The 17,537-nt window shown below is 51.4% G+C and overlaps 1 protein-coding gene across 4 annotated transcripts in view; it reads left to right on the top strand.

The window, feature by feature from the left end:
- Nucleotides 1-349: 349 nt before the first annotated feature.
- TMEM268 (transmembrane protein 268) overlaps nt 350-17,537 on the top strand; it is a 42,511-nt gene continuing 25,323 nt past the window's right edge. For 2 of the 4 annotated variants that reach the window (XM_055120052.1, XM_055120024.1), the window contains exons 1-2: nt 351-646; nt 14,797-14,987. In XM_055120052.1, the coding sequence (XP_054976027.1) occupies nt 14,876-14,987 (112 nt within the window). In that variant the 5' untranslated portion in view covers nt 351-646; nt 14,797-14,875. Of the gene's footprint in view, nt 647-965; nt 1,293-14,796; nt 14,988-17,537 lie in introns of those variants that run through there. The other 2 variants (XM_055120046.1, XM_055120035.1) reach the window with 2 other exon arrangements.

Below are 17,537 nucleotides of genomic sequence, written 5' to 3'. Positions count from 1 at the left end.
TCTCCCACCCCCCTGGGCTGCTTCATCCTACCCTTTCCTGCGCACTTTTTTGCTTGCCCTGGAACCTGTCTTTTCCCGGTGCATTTTTAAAATGCCCGTTTATGTTCTAAGCTCCGCGCTGTTTTGTCCAGGGGGCTATCCTGACCTTGGGTCGGGTTTATGTGGGGAGGGGAGGTGACGATCTCCCACACCCGGCAGGCCCCAGTCCTGGAGAAACTTTTGGTCCCCGCTATTGCTGTCCTCCCTCCTCTCCCTCTCCTCCTCCTCCGCCTCCTCCTCCTCCGCCTCCTCCTCCTCGCCCCATCCCGTGACTGTTGGCCGGGGACTGGCCGGCCGGCCGGCCTGGGGAGGTGACACCGAGCCCCAGCTCAGACGGGGGCGGGGACCGGCGGGGCGGGGACGGCGGCCGGGGCGCCCCGGGCTCGCACGGGCACGTGGCGGGCGCGGCGGAGGCGCCCCTGGGGGAGCCCGGCTGACGAAAGGCAGGTCCCTGGGGGGCTCCGCCGCCTCCAGCCTGGCAGCGGGTCCCCGCGGGCGCGCGGGCCTCGGGGCGGGGCCGGGAGGACGGCGCGGGCGGCGGTGGCCCGAGGCTGCGGCGGCGCCCAGGGGCGGCGGGGCCCCCTGACTCTCCGCGGCGGCGCGGCCGGTGAGTGTGCGCGGGCCCGGGGCGCGCGTCCGCGTGTCCGTGAGCGCGGCTGGGTGTCCGCGCGCGCGTCCGCGTGTCCGTGCGCGGCCGGTGAGTGTGTGCGGGCCCGGGGCGCGCGTCCGAGTGTCCGTGCGCGGGCCCGGGGTGCGCGTCTGGGTGTCCGTGCGCGCGTCCGAGTGTCCGTGCGCGGGCCCGGGGCGCGCGTCCGTGTCCTTGCGCGCGTCCGCGTGTCCGTGTTCGTGTCTACACACCCGCGCGCGCGGACCCGGGGCGCGCGTCCGCGGGTCCGTGCGCGGGCTCGGGCGGCTGCGCTGCTCCGGGGGCCGCTCTCTGGGCCCGGGCCCCGGATCAGGGGCTTCCCGCGGGGCACACGTCTGGGTGGATCCTAGCGTTTTGGAGGGTCTCCCGAGGGTTCGGCGGGGGATTTCCGGGGTCCCCCTGCTCCCCCTCCCCCCTACAGGTAGCCGACCCTGCACCCGAGGCGTTCAGAGCTCGGGGTGCCGGCCCGGTTCTGGCCGGGTCTCAGACTGGCTCCTTGACCTTCAGTGTAAACTTTCGGGATCTTGGTTTCTCATCTGTAAGATAGAGAAGTGGCCCCCCGCTGTCTCTCGAGGCGTTTCAAAGACGAATAAACGCCAGCCAGCACGTAAGTGTGATGCGCTCAGGCAGGGACTCTCCGGTTTCACAAAAACAGTACCTGGCTTTTGCAAACTTCTGGGATCCCCCTCTCCCTGCACCCCGCCTCCCTCTTTCTGCCCCCAACTCCGTGAGCCGCTTCCTTGGGGGAGAACAGAGGCAGAGGGCTTGCTCAGCAAGATTTGGGGATAACTTCCTTTGCAGGGCTGCAGGCCAGCTAGCTGGAAAAGATGCCCAGCTTAGCGGTTCAGGGTGAAATGCAGAGTGGGCAGGGAGAACCTGGGGAATTAGGACGCCTCGGGTGGATGACCAGTTAGTTTAATGAGTGGGACCGCTCTTGCCCTTGGCCGGTCTCACCCAGCCCACTGCCCTGGCAGCTTCTTCCCATGGACACAGGGTGAGGGCACAGCTGCCCTGACGGTCCAGCCCTCACCCTCCCTGCCAGTCCCTTCTCTCACCTGCAGCTTTGCGAAGCCCGGAGCCTCCTTACCCGCCCCCCTCCCTAGGGGCTGTGGCCTCTCCTGATGGCCTGGCCCTTGCTTATTGCTTCCCCTGTTTATCTCCCCTTCTGGGTGCTGAACCGGGTCAGGGAAGATAGCCCAGTGGGTTGGGCCTCAACACTTTGCACGTGGGAACTCCAGGTGCAATATCCCTGGTTCCGCGTAACCCCACCCTCCCCTTATCTCTGGAAAGCATCCCTGAACACCTGGCTGGAGTCTTACCCAGGCACTGTCGGGAATGGCCCCAAAAGGAAATAAAAAGATTTTATTTCTGGAGTCACAGTCCAGAAGGCTCAGGGACTGGCTTTAGAAAGTTCCTTGGGAAAAAAACAAAGCAAAACAAAACAGTAATGATGGACTTTTCCTTTAGTGATTTCAGTTCTGCCAGCGCTGCTCTGATATACTTGGGAACTATGCCTCAGTTTACCTCTGATAGTTTAAGTTTCACCTGTCCTAACCTCACCAGTGTCCCCATTTCCCTGTGGAAACACTGAGGCCGAACTGGTGACTAGCTCCAGGTGGGCAGGGGCAGCTGTGCAGATGAGACCCCACCCTATCCCATCCCCAGGAGCCCCCAGGTACCCTCCCACCCCCCCAGCAGAACTGGGTGGGGACTGGGTGGGGAGCGTGGGCGGGGGGGTGCTGGTGTTTCTTCCCTATAAGCCATGTTGGCCTGGCTTGGGGAGAGTTGGGAAGCAGCCGGAAGCCTAGGAACCTTCTGGAAGGATGACTGGCCGGTGTGCAGCTGCCTGTCCGTGGAGGTGGGGGTGGGCTCTGAGGGAGACCTCCCGAGACTGGCACAGCTCTGCGGCCCCCGGCTCTGAGCCGTGTATCTCTGGGGTCTGCGGAATCCGTTTGCCAACGGTTTACCGGGTAGGCCCTGGGTGAGGCAGGACTAGGCTTTGCGAACTGCCTTGGAGAGGCCGACTCAGGGGCCCCGGGGTTGCTGCTTTCATGCCTCCTACAGGGACAGAGTGGGAGGGGCCTGGGGGGATGCCGTGGACAGACAAATGCTCAGCAGACAAGTGCTCACACGTGAGCCAGGCTGTGAGCCAGTGGGGAGGAGCTGGTTCCTGTCCCCTTGTGTGCACCCCTGGGGTGCTGACGAGATTGGGCACCAGAGTGTGTGTGGGGAATGCAGGTGTGACCAGTCACCTTCTTGGGCGGGGTGGGATTTGGGTTTCATCCTGGCTCTGTGCTCAGGGGCCACTCCTGACAGTGCTCAAAGGATCCTCTGTGCTCCTGGGGATTTGAATCAGCATTGACAGTAAGGCAGGCGCTCTAACCCCTGTGCTCTCTCTCTGGCCCCCCAGCTTTTTTCTTTCTTTTTTTTTTTTTTTTTTTGCTTTTTTGGGTCACACCCAGCGATGCTCAGGGGTTACTCCTGGCTTTGCACTCAGGAATTACTCCTGGCGGTGCTTGGGAGACCATATGGGATGCCGGGGATCGAACCCGGGTCGGCCGCGTGCAAGGCAAACGCCCTACCCATTGTGCTATCGCTCCGGCCCCTTTCTTTGTTTTTGAAAGGAGTTTTAGGAACAGGCCCAGAAAGGAGATTTCTGGGTCTGGACTTGATCTAGATGACCTTAGGCAGACCACCTCACCTTCTGGACCCTCAGTTTTCTTTCCAGGTGAAACGGGAACCCCATGTGAGAATGGGGTCTGTGTGTGCAGGCAGGCCCATGGCCAGGAGGGCATCTTTTTGGGTTTTTTTTTTTTCTATGTATCTTCCTGTGCCCATTTCACAGATGAGAATGGCAAGTCACAAGGTCATTTTTCTTCTCTCTCTCTCTCTCTCTCTCTCTCTTTTTTTTTTTTTTTTTTTGCTTTTTTGGGTCATACCTGGTGATGCTCAGGGTTTACTGCTGGCTCTATGCGCAGGAATTAATCATGATGGTGCTTGGGGAACCATATGGGATGCTGGGGATTGGACTTGGGTTGGCCACATGCAAGGTGAGCACCCTACCTGCTGTACTATTGTTCTGGCTCCGGTTCTTTTTCCTTTACCACGGGCTGAGGTACTGTGATATATAATACTGCGAATTATGCTTTTCATGCACACGTTGCTGGAACACCACACCAATCTCCAGAGACTCTGCTTCCCTCCACCAGTATCCCAAGGGTGCCTCAAACCCATTCCCTGCTCCCACCCTGCCAACCTTGATTTTGTAGATAATATCTTTAGTTCTGATGCCTTTGGCCATTCATTGTTCCCTTCTATGTTCTTTATATCTCACCTAGGATATAACTGTATCACTGTATCACTGTCATCCCTTTGTTCATCGATTTGCTTGAGCAGGCACCAGTAACGTCTCCATTCGTCCTAGCCCTGAGATTTTAGCAGCCTCTCTTTACTCATCCTTCCCAATGGTGCCGCATTGGAGGCTCTTTCAGGGTCAGGGGAACGAGACCCATCATTGTTACTGTTTTGGGCATATGAATACTCCACGGAGAGCTTGCCAGGCTCTGCCGTGTGGGCAGGATGCTCTCAGTAGCTTGCCAGGTTCTCCGAGAGGGAGAACTAGAGCTTTGTTTTATAGTAATTTTTAGCTCCTACATTATAATAAAAAAAAAATTAGTCTCCTTTGCTAGCAGCCATTTTTTTCTCCTTCATAGAATAAGCCGAATTTCACTTTTTCCAAATCATATCAATATTTCACATTCAGAAACTATTTCCTTACCTGGGTTCGATTCCTTCACCCCTCTCGGAGAGCCTGGCAAGCTACCGAGAATATCCCACCCGCACGGCAGAGCCTGGCAAGCTCCCTGTGGCGTATTTGATATGCCAAAAACAGTAACAACAAGTTTCACAATGGAGACGTTACTGGTGCCCGATGGAGCAAATCAATGAGCAACAGGATGACAGTGCTACAGTGATACAGTGATGTATACACACACACATATGTATATATATTATTGTGGAGGTGGGGACATCTACCCCATATAAATGATTAATAAATAAAGCTAAACCCTTGAAATTCTGCAAAATTGTTAAACCAATGATAGTAAGAATTGTTTTCAAGAATTGTGTATTTTTTCCAGTTATATAAATTTTAAAGATATTAGAATGAGTGATTCTGTTAATGAATTTTGAATTTTACATAAAATAGATAACTCCTAATAATGTACAATTCGGTAAGAGTGAGGAGAATTTAAAAAATTAAAAGAAAATCTGAATAGGCCTATAAAAGTATAAAGGTTTGTTTTGTCCTAAAAAGGGATTGTTGGCTCTCTGTTAGAATATAAATCATGCAACATAGATAATGCGTGAGTGCCTGCATTAATAAGTAAAAGATTATAATAAAAAATTCTATAGCACAATGGGGCTGGAGCAATAGCACAGTGGGTAGGGCATTTGCCTTGCACGCGGCCGACCTGGGTTTGATTCCCAGCATCCCATATGGTTCCCTGAACACTGCCAGGAGTGGTTCCTGAGTGCAGAGCCAGGAATAATCCCCGTGCATCGCCAGGTGTGACCCAAAAAGGAAAAAAAAATTCTATAGCATTAAAAAAAAATCCCAACTGAATAGACTTAGAACATTTAGTATAAACTAAACATTAACTCATCATTGAAAAAAGTATTAGATTTCTTAGCAAACTAGGAATAAACAGACCTTTCTTCATCTAGTAGAAGGCAGGCATAAGTACTTTGATTGACTGTCATACTCAATAGCAAAGTGCTTAGAGGTCTGTCTTATCTTTTAAAGAAGCTCCTTTAAATCTTCTTCCCCCCTCCTTTTTCCCCCTTGAAATCTTCTTGCAACACTTGTTTCAAGGCTATGCATTCCCCAAGCTGTTGCCTGTCTGTGACGCTCTGTAATTGTTCCTTTAAATCTGAACGATAATATTGCTAGATAGAGTACTCTTGGTGAGGTGTTCATATTGAGGTGTTTTGTTTTGTTTTTTTTAAATTATATAACATCATTCTGTTCCAGCTCCTAGAGTCTCTTTTTTGATAGCTCTTCTGTGAATCTTTTGGACTTCCCTTTATATGCAAGTTCCTTTTTTAAAACTCTTACTGCTTCCAGTAATCTAGCTGTGTCACTGCCTTTGTCATTCTGAGTACATTGTGTCTTGGTGCTTTTGTGTTCGGGCCTATTTTCACTGGAACCCTTTGGGCCTCTTGAATCTCGGTGCCTGCATTCCTCAGCTCTGGGAAATTCTTTTTTTTTCTTTTTTCCTGCTTTTTGGATCACACCTGGAGATGCACAGGGGTTACTCCTGGCTCTGCACTCAGGAATGACTCCTGGCGGTGCTCAGGGGACCATATGGGATGCTGGGAATCGAACCCGGGTCGTCCTCGGGCAAGGCAAACCCCCTACCCACTGTACTATTGTTCCAGCCCCCCCTTTTTTTTTTAAATGTGTGATTTCTTTAACTCGTAGTTCTTCATTGAATTTGCCTTCCTGTTCTTCGAAGACGCTGAGATTCTTACGTTATTCCTCTTGAACTCATTCCATAGTTCTCTGGTGTGACACTCATTTCTCTTCAGACTTTTCCCCACCTTCTCTTAGACTTTGTGTGTGTGTGTGTGTGTGTGTGTGTGTGTGTGTGTGTGTGTGTGTGTGTGTGTGTAGGGTGGGGAGTTCTTGTACCTATCTCATCTTGGAGCACACTGCTCTTTTCCTCAGCTGCTGTTATTCTGCTGCTCAGACCTTTTTATTATTATTATTATTATTTTCCATATCATACACTTCATTCTTCATTTCTGTCAGGTCTGATTATATTTGTCTTATTTCCGCTCTCCTCCTGGCCTGTGCTTTGCTGACTGACTGGAAGGCCTGGGGACTTATGTGTCTCTGGTGCACACGGAGAAGCAGAGCAGGGATTCAAGGCCAAGTTCTTGGGAACTCTAGTTCTTACTCATTTCTGTCCAGTTTTGCTGCTTCCTGGCCTCAGAGTCGGGTACAGGGTGGGAGTGTGATAACTGAAGCTTGAGCAGTTAATTTGTTCTTGGCTGGTGGGAGGAACTCCCACGTGATCTTCGGGGATGAAAGTGAAGGTTGTGGGGCCAGAGCGACAGGACAGTGGATGGGGCACTTGCTTTGCATGTGGCCGACCCAGATTTGCTCCCCAGCATCGAAATAGGGCCTCCCAAACCCAAGAGTGATTCTTGAGTACAGAGCTAGGAGTAAATGCTGAGAACCACCGGATGTGGCCCCCAAACAAAACCCAAACTAATCAAGTGAAGGGGGGTCCCTGCTCAGCTCCCACTGAGAAAGGCTCCCTCGCCTTGATTTAATGCTCTGCAATCACTCTCTTGAATATCCTTACCATTTTTGGATTCCCTGTGCGCTGGGTCCCACAAATCATGTGACCGTGCCAGTTGTAATTTTTGCAAGAACATTAGTTTATGAGAGACCGGGTCCGTTGTTTAGCCTTGTAAGTCAGTGATCTGCGTGGGCCCCCTTCTACATGCTGTTGGAGTTCTAGTTTCCTGTGTCGGCCCACCGGGCAAATAGAATCCACAGCCCCGTTGTCCTGACCTGGGTCCTGGGGACATGGCAACTCGGAGGCAGAGTCTCAGGAAGCTTCCACTGGAGCCTTTCCCTCTGATCCGCACAGGATGACCACATACTCTAACTGACCACTGTTGACCCAACTCCTCCCCCCTTCACCTTAGTAACCACTCTTGCTCTCATAATCTGAAAGATTTTGTTCTGTGTCTTTCTGACATGTGTGTAAATGAGGTCCTGTAATGTTTTTCTCCATCTTATTTATCACGGTAACATCCAACTTGCTGCCATGAGCACGCTTTTTTACTCATTTTTGATATTTAGTAGTAATCTATTGTGTATATCACGCATCCCTATCTGCTTATCTGTTTGTGGGCACTTAGATTATTTAGGTTCTTGGCCATTGTAAGTCCTATTGTATGGAAGGGATTTCATGGGTTGTTGCTCAGGCCAAAAATGATGGGGGCCACCATGGACCACTCTGGGGGTACTCGGGAGGGCCCATGTGGTTGTGGGAGTTGAATTTAGGGCCTCAAGTCTGCAAGGCGTGCACATTAGTCCTCTGAGTTAGCTATCTCCCTGGCCTCTCTGCCTAACTTTTAACTGGGTTGTTTGTTTTTTTATGAGTTCTTACTGACTTAACTATTTTGGCGATTGGTTTTGGGTGCCACCCAACAGTACTCCTGGATTATTTCTGGCACTGTGCTCAGCGTTCAGTCCTGGTGGTGCTCAGGGAACTATATGTGGTGCCCGGGATTGAACTGGGGTTTTCCACAAGCAACCCAGTGGCTTGACCTGCTGTACGATCTCTCCAGATCTATGTTCTGGGTATTTTTTCCTTGTTAGATGGTTTATGAAAAATCTCCCGTTTAAAGGATAGCTTATTTTCTTTGTGATTCTGGAGATGGAGACCAGGGCCTTACCTATTTGAGATTCGAGTTGCTGCTGAATTCCAGCCCATCTTTTTTGTTGTAATGATGATTATTTTGCTTATGCAGGAACTTTTTGGTTGTCTTTTCAAATTAGGTTTCGTTTCTTCATATGTTTACCTTTCGCTTTTGTGTCTCTTGCTCTCCTAGATGAATCTGCAAAGACCTCATAAGGTGGAGGTCAAGGACCTTCTCAACTTGACTTTTTATTTTTTTAATCTTATGGTTAAGATCTAGGATTCTTTGTTGCATTTTGAGTATTGTATATGGTGTGTAGTGGTCTATTTGATTCCCTTGCATATGATCCAGCTCTCCCAGAAGCATTTATTGAAGAGATGTTCCTTGTACCTCTTTACTCTCCTAGCTCCTTCATCAGAAAGTAACTGTCCAGCGCAGGAGTGATAGTACAATGGATAGGGCATTTGCCTTGCATGAGGTCGACTGGGATTTCGTCCCTTGGCATCCTGTATGGTCCCCTGGGCACTGCCAGGAGTAGTTCCTGAGTGCAGAGCCAGGAGCAACCCCTGAACATTGCTGGGTGTGATCCAAAAAGAAAAAAAAAGGAAAGAAAGAAAGAAAGAAAGAAAGAAAGAAAGAAAGAAAGAAAGAAAGAAAGAAAGAAAGAAAGATAAGGAAGTAACTGTCCATGTATGTGCAGCTGTTTTATTTCTGGATTCTTGATTCTGTCCCTTTGACTCGTATGTCTGTTATTTGTCCAATACCAAATTGGATTACTACAGCTTTGTAGCATAATTTGAAGACAGGTAGCCTCATACCTCTGTTTTTGTTCTTCTTTTCCTTGGGATTTTGTTGCCACATGGGGGCTTTGTATTTCCATGTAAGTTTTATGATTTTTTTTTGTTCTATTTTTGTAAAGAATGTCATGGGTGTTTTGGGTAGGGATTGCATTGAACATGTGTATTGCTTTAAGTAAAATGGCTGTTTTATTTAATTTTTAAATTTTATTTTGTGAAATCACTGTGAATTACAAAGTTATTCACAGTTGAGTTTTAGACTTATGTTCTAGCACCAGTTCCACCACCACTGTCAGTTTCCCTGTTGTGTTCCCAGGTTTCCTCTCCTACACCCCTACCCCATCCCCAGGTGCCCCTTTGACAGGCCCCTTTTAAAGTTTGCTTGTTAAAGTTTCATTGTTGTTGGCTTGGTGGTTTGTATATTTGGCTCTGTCATTCCTAACACTGCCAACATTCCTGGGTCCCCTTGTCCCTTGCCTCTCCCCGTTGCTTCTCATCTATCTCTTTTACAATGAATCAATTAATTTTCTTCTCCTCTTTACACTCTCGGGCCAAGGGTTATCTAGGTATCATCCTTTACTAATTGTTTTTATTTTTAGTTTTTGGGGGGCTTCTAAATTTTTTAAGAAGTTTTTTATTAGCAAATCATCGTGAGGTACAGTTACAGACTTACAAACTCTCATGCTTGCATTTCAGTCATACAATGATCGAGTACCCATCCCTCCACCAGTGCCCATTCTCCACCACCAGTGGTCCCAGCATCCTTCCCACCACCCCCACCCTGTCCCCTCCACCCCACCCCGCCTCTGTGGCAGGGCATTCCCTTTTGCTCTCTCTCTCCTTTTGGGTGTTGTGATTTGCAGTAGAGGTATTAAGTGGCCATCATGTTCAGTCTATAGTCTACTTTCAGCCTGCATCTCCCATCCCGAGTGGCCTTCCTAGCATCCTTTACTTGGTGGTCCCTTCTCTATCTGAGTTGCCTTTTCCTCCAGCATGCGAGGCCGGCCTCTAAGCTGTGGAGTAATCCTGCTGGTCCTTATCTCTACTGTTCTTGGGTGTTAGTCTCCCATTCTGTTACTTTATATTCCACAAACTAGTGCAATCTTTCTGTGTCTGTCCCTCTCTTTCTGACTCATTTCACTTAACATGATACTTTCCATGTTGATACACTTATGTGCAAATTTCATGACTTCATCTTTTCTAACAGCTGCATAGTATTCCGTTGTGTAGATGTACCAAAGTTTCTTTAACCAGTCATCTGTTCTTGGGCACTCGGCCTTTTTCCAGTTTCTGGCTATTGTAAATAGTGCCACAGTGAACATCCAAGTGCAGATGTCATTTCTATTGTAGTTTTTTTTTTTTAATCTCCGGGATATATTCCCAGAAGTGGTATTGCTGGGTCAAATGGAAGCTCAATTTCTAATTTTATGAGAAGCATCCATACTGTTTTCCAAAAACACTGAACCAGTCGGCATTCCCATTAGCAGTGATTTTTTTTTAAAATGGCATTTTAACTAGATTATTTCTCCTAATCTCTGACTCCATTTTGAGGTAATCATCTTCTTTTTCGATTTTTTTTCTTCATTTGTCTTAGTCGCATCTTGATAGTTTTTTGTGTTTAGATCTTCTTTTATGAAATTTATCCTTAGGTATTTCATTCCTGCTGGTGAGTGATAAATACAACTCTTTTCCTGTTTTCTCCTCCGGGTGTGTAGAAGTGCCACCGATTTTTGCGTATTGATTTTATAACCTATTTTACTTATGATTTTTTTGTTTGTCTCTTGAGGGGGCTACACTTGGCAATCCTCAGGGCTTCCTCCTGGCCCTGTGCTCAGGGATCACTCCTGGTAGTGCTTGGTGGGCCGTAGGTGGTGCGGGGGATTAAACTGGGTCAGCCCTGTCCAAGAAAAGCATCTTAACCCCTCTGCTATCTCCTGGCCGCGCTATAAAATCTGTTAGAAAGGTGTAAGGTGTCTCCCCCAGAGCTCCACCCTGGCCCTCTAGGGCACTGACCTTCAGCTGTGGGCTCAGGGACCACTGCCGGAGAGCAGGTGTCGAGAGGTCGCAGAAGGCTGCTCTGGGGGTCTTGCAGCCCAGACAGGAGGGTTGGTGTGTCATCCCAGGACTTAGCCTGGCTCTCGTGGGGGTGAGGAGTGGGGTTCATTTTTCGGACAGTGCTCAGGTTCCTGCTGGAGCGAGAGGCCCCAGAGACGCCGAACTGGCATCAAGGAAATACCCACCCAGGGGATTCTGCTTCTGTTGGCTGCTGTGGCCCAGGAGCCCGCCCCTACGCTGGCAGGGACCCGGCTCCGGAGACCCCGGGGAAGAGTTTGCCATGTGGAAGTGATGCAAAAGATGCAGGAGCCTCGGTGGCGGGTCTCTCTTTGTCCACGATTCCCCGCTTCTGAATCGGTCTGCTCCAGAACGACAGTGTTGAGTGACAGAGATGCTGAGACTCAGAGTTGGGAAGGAGAAAAGTTTATTGGAAAGTATAAGAGGAAGAAAAAGGAACTCCCCAGGTGGGGAGCAACTTCATGTTGGACTAAGTTAAAAGGGAGTCTGGGGTAGGCCCTTTCAAAGGCTCTTTGCATTCCTCATCAGTTGGCAAGCAAACGGATTTCTTTTTTTTTTTTTTTGGCTTTTTGGGTCACACCCGGTGATGCACAGGGGTTACTCCTAGTTGTGCTCTCAGGAATTACTCCTGGCGGTGCCCTGGGGGACCATATGGGATGCTGGGGATCGAACCTGGGTTGGCTGCGTACAAGGCAAACATCCTACCCGCTGTGCTATCGCTCCAGCCCTCAAACTGATTTCTTAGCAGTTTATGAAAGATACGGCTGGGGCTGGAGCGATAGCACAGCGGGTAGGGCGTTTGCCTTGCATGTGGCCGACCCGGGTTCGATTCCCAGCATCCCATATGGTTCCCTGAGCACCGCCAGGGGTGATTCCTGAGTGCAGAGCCAGGAAGAAACCCCTGTGCATCGCTGAGTGTGACCCAAAAAGCAAAAAACAAAAACAAACAAACAAAAAAGGAAGATACGGGAAAGTCCCAGGGCTGTCTGGCTGGTCCAGACGTCTCTGGGCATTGCCCCTTGCTGGCTCCCTGTCAGGCTGGGCGCCAGGGCAGTGTCATGTTCCTGGGAGGCCCCGGGAGTGCTGAGCCATGAAGTATGTCTCAGGTTGAGGGGGGAGAGATGGAACATCTGAAAAGAGGAAACACTGGCTTCCTCTCTCACTGACAAGGGGAAACCGAGGCTTCCTCTTTCAGAGTTCCTGGAAGATGCTCCTCTGCCTCCTTTTTCTTTCCTCCTTAGAGATGACAGGAGCCTGGACTGGCCTGTGGCTCCTACCCGAGCACTTGCCTGGTGTGTGTGAGCTCCTGGGTTTGATCCCTGGCGCCTGCACCATTAAAAAATAATAAAGTGGTGAGGGCTGGAGACAGAGTGCAGTGGGCAGGGCTCTGGCCTTGCACCCGGCCAACCTGGGTTGGATCCCCAGCTTCCTGTATGGTCCCCTGAGCACTGCCAGGAGTGATTCCTGAGTGCAGAGCCAGGAGGAACCCCTGAGAGTCGCCGGGTGTGCCCCCCCTCCCAAAAAGAACAACAATAACAACAACAACGAAGTGGTGAGGTCGATGATTGGAAGTAAACAAGAAAGTGTGGAGGCAGATGATTAACTGACAGCATTCCCATCTTTCAAGCTCAAAAGCCAGTTCTTGGCCTGGCCGGAGGGAAGGTGTCAGTTTTCAAAAGGGGCTCTGAGGGGCTGGAGCCATAGCACAGCAGGGAGGGCGTTTACCTTGCGTTAGGCCACCTGGGTTCCATGGGTTGATTCCCAGCATCCCATAAGGTCCTCCCCCGCCCCCCCCCCCCCCCCCCCCCCCCCGCCCCCAGCACTGCCAGGAGTGATTCCTGAGTGCAGAGCCTGGAGTCAGCCCTGAGCATAGCCTGGTGTGACCCAAAAAGCCAATACATACATACATACATACATACATACATACATACATACATAAAAGGGCCTCTGAGTGATCGTTCAGTGGGTAGGGCGTTTGCCTTGCACACATCCTATAAGGTCCCCCGAGCACCACCAGGAGTAATTTCTTAGTATAAAAGCCAGGTGTGACCCCTGAGAATCACTGGGTGTGAACCAAAAGGCCCAAACAAAAATAGAACAAAACCAACCCCCTCCAAAACCCCCCAAAAAATCCAAACCCCAAACAAAACCAGAAAAAAAAAAACTGGAACAAGAAGCTCTAGTACTTATCTACCAGTTTGTTCCGGATGCCTTGGTGTCCCTCCTGTGCAGCAGCCCTTCCCTGTGGGAAAGGAGCCACATTTAAGGGCTAGTCACTTGCAAACATTGGCGTAGCAGTAAATGTGGTCATAGTAGTGGCCTTAAAATTAGTTAACCACCCTGGGAGCCTCAATTTTTTTTTTTTGGTGGTGGTGGGCGTGTCCATAACCGGCAGTGCTCAGGGGTTACTCCGGACGCTTCTCTCAGGGATTACTCCGGGCAGTACTTGGAGGACTGTATGGGATGCTGGGGATTGTTTCCACTCCTGGCAGGCTTGGAGGAACATGTGGGGTGCTGGTGGTCGAACCTGTGTTGGCTGTGTGCCAGTCAAGCACCTACCTGTGTACTATAGCTCCCCCCCAGAATCCTTATTCTTGAATACAAAACTTCACCTGACCTTGATTGTCCCGAATATTTGGGTATTTTATTCAACACCCACCCCTCTCTCCCTGCTATTGTTTTTCTCACAGTTCTAATTCTTAGTGTTTTTATTTTGTAAAGTATTTTTAACGTTTTCCCCCCACGTTTTAGGTCACACCCAGCGATGCTCAGGGGTTACTCCTGGCTCTGCACTCAGGAATCACTCCTGCCAGTGCTCGGGGGACCATATGGGCAGGAATCACTCCTGCCAGTGCTCGGGGGATCATATGGGCAGGAATCACTCCTGCCAGTGCTCGGGGGACCATATGGGCAGGAATCACTCCTGCCAGTGCTCGGGGGATCATATGGGCAGGAATCACTCCTGCCAGTGCTCGGGGGATCATATGGGCAGGAATCACTCCTGCCAGTGCTCGGGGGATCATATGGGCAGGAATCACTCCTGCCAGTGCTCGGGGGATCATATGGGCAGGAATCACTCCTGCCAGTGCTCGGGGGACCATATGGGCAGGAATCACTCCTGCCAGTGCTCGGGGGACCATATGGGCAGGAATCACTCCTGCCAGTGCTCGGGGGACCATATGGGCAGGAATCACTCCTGCCAGTGCTCGGGGGATCATATGGGCAGGAATCACTCCTGCCAGTGCTCGGGGGATCATATGGGCAGGAATCACTCCTGCCAGTGCTTGGGGGGGACCGTATGGGCAGGAATCACTCCTGCCAGCACTCGGGGGACCGTCTGGGATGCTGAGGATCAAACCCGGGTCGGCTGTGTGCAAGGCAAGCGCCCTACCTGCTGTATTATCGCTCTGGCCCCGTGAAGGGTTTTGAGAAGCTCCTGGCGATGGTTGGTCTACACCGGGCTCCCCAGCGGGAGCAGACCTGGTGCCCTGGGGCCCCTGCGATAGAGACAGGGGAACCTGGCTGTCTGTCCAGCTCCCCCACTTCCCGGGGGTCCACGCGTGTGTGTGCGCTGGAGGGGACCCAACACTCAGTCGAGACTGGAAGGGTGTGGGGGAGGGAAGTCCAAACCCTTCCCTTCTGCTCTGGGGGTTTGGTTCCCCTTCCCGCTGGCGCTGAGGACATTCAGCCCCAGCCCCGCCGAGGGACTCCCCGACTCGGCCACATCCTGACTCTGGAACCCAGAAGGCGCCCGAGGCCCAGACTCCGGCCTGACGGGCGTTCTCCTGTTCTTCCCTGCAGGCAGGGACGCCGAGCTCGGCTTCCAGAATGATCAGCGGCGCCGAGGAGGGGGAGTAAGCCGCTCCGTGGGCGGTCTGCCATGGCCTGCGAACCCCACGTGAGCCCTGGCGGGGCGGCCGGCCCACTGCCCACTGCGTTCTCCGGCGGCTGGAACGCCCTGCCTGCAGGCAGCCCTCCTGGCTGGGGCCCAGGTAAGATCCCGCGCCTTCATCCCCTTCTCACGCCCCTCCCCAGAAGCCTGAGCCCAACCCACACAGAGCTGACTGAGGAGAGGGGGCTGGTGAGGGGGCACACACACACACACTCACACTCACATACATACATACACTCACACTCACATTCACACACATTCACACACACTCACACAAACACACATATACATACACTCACACTCACTAACACACACACTAACACTCACAAACACACAAACACACACACATACACTCACACATTCACACTCACACAAACACACACTCACACAAACACACATATGCATACACTCACACTCACTAATACACACACTAACACACACTACCACAAACTCACAGACACACTCACAAACACACTCACACATACACTCACACACATTCACACACACTCACACACACTCACACATTCACACACTAACACACTCACACAAACACACACTCACACACACTCACACATTCACACACACTCACACACACTAACACACTCAAACACACTCACACACTCACACACTAACACACTCACACAAGCACACACTCACACACACACTCACACACACTCATACATATTCACACACACACACTCACACACACATTCACACACACTCACACACTCAACAAACACACTAACACACTCACACAAACACACACTCACACACACTCACACATTGATACACACACACTCACACACTCACACACACTAACACACTCACACAAGCACACACTCACACACACACTCATACACATTCACACACACTAACACACTCACACAAACACACACTCACACATTCACACACACTCACACACACTAACACACTCAAACACACTCACACACTCACACACACTAACACACTCACACAAGCACACACTCACACACACACTCACACACACTCATACATATTCACACACACACTCACACACATTCACACACACACACACTCAACAAACACTAACACACTCACACAAACACACACTCACACACACTCACACATTGATACACACACACACTCCACACTCACACACACTAACACACTCACACAAGCACACACTCACACACACACTCATACATATTCACACACACACTCACACACTCACACACTCACACACACGACCTTTTGATAAGGGTGAGTGTTGGTCTGTGTTTGGTGGTGCTGGGTTGGGGGCCGGGGCCTCTCCTGATCATGCTCCCGAGACCCAGTTTGGTGTGGGGGTCTGGCGGGGCTGGAGGGCCACCAGGGCTACCCCCGGTGGGATTGGGGAACACAGAGTAATGGAGATCAGATCAGGAGCCCCCTCAATTGCCCTGCCTCGGGGGAGACCGTCCCGCCTGGAACCTTGTCGCTCGGGGTCCCTCCCCTCCTCCACATCGTGTCGGGAATGGGCTCGCTGACGTGGACACAGGCCCTGCCACCTTCTGCTCTGGGTGTGTCCGGGTGGGGCGGGGTCTCTCACCCCCCAGCTTCCTGCCTCTGGCGCCCTGCACCTGTGCACTCCTCTCCTTTGACCCTTTCCCTGCCGCCTTCCTTCCCGTCCCCCTGCAGGGCCAGTTCACAGATCCCTTTCCCGAGAGATCCTCACTGGCCTCCCCCCACCCCCGTCTGTACTCAACTGACCCCCGAGGGACGTGTCGCCTGTCCAGCTTTCTCCCGAAGGGCCACAGCTCCACAGAGCCAGCACAGCAGCCCCTGCAGCCCTGTCTCAGGGCTTGGCCTCCAAGTGAAGGGCCGGGGTCCGAGGGGGGGGGTGAGAGAGCCGGCTGTCTGAACCTGGGCGCCTGGGCCGCGGGACTGGTTCCTGCCACGACTTGGTTCCTAAAAACAGGAGCTGCTTTTATTGCTGCGTATTCTTAGGAAAGCAGTTTATACGCACTCGCCCCGTAGGACGGAATGGAAATATCTCCCGTCAGAACTTTAAAGACTCTGCCCCCTGGGTTCCTGGCAAGCCAGTACTGGCTCCTTTGTTGGAAATTGCTTCCCACCTACACACACACACACACACACACACACACACACACACACACACACACACACACACCACACGAAAGCTTCTTTGATAGTTTTTCAGGTCCCATGTTTTTAATCCTTAAAATTTATTAATTTGTTTTATTGAATCACTGGGCTGGAGCGATAGCACAGTGGTTGGGCGTTCGCCTTTCACGCGGCCGACCCGGGTTCGATTCCTCCGCCCCTCTCGGAGAGCCTGGCAAGCTACCGAGAGTATCGAGCCTGCGAGGCAGAGCCTGGCAAGCTACCCGTGGCGTATTGGATATGCCAAAAACAGTAACAGTAAGTGTCACAATGAGAGACGTTACTGGTGCCCGCTCGAACAAATCGATGAGCAACGGGATGACAGTGATTGAACCACTGAATAACAAAGTCACAAGGGTATCTATGATTGATTTTCAGGCACAGAATGTTCCCACACCAGTCCCTTCACCAGTGTCCACTCCCCTCCACCAATGACCCCAGCTTTCCTCCAGCCCCCAGCCTGCCTCTGCGGCGGGCACTTTCCCCTCTCCCGATGTCCTAGTGATCC

The sequence above is a fragment of the Sorex araneus genome, chromosome 1, assembly GCF_027595985.1.
Source record: "Sorex araneus isolate mSorAra2 chromosome 1, mSorAra2.pri, whole genome shotgun sequence".
In the NCBI taxonomy this organism is placed as follows: domain Eukaryota; kingdom Metazoa; phylum Chordata; class Mammalia; order Eulipotyphla; family Soricidae; genus Sorex; species Sorex araneus.
The sequence above is the reverse complement of the archived record's forward strand: the minus strand, read 5'-3'. Positions and strand labels throughout refer to the sequence as shown.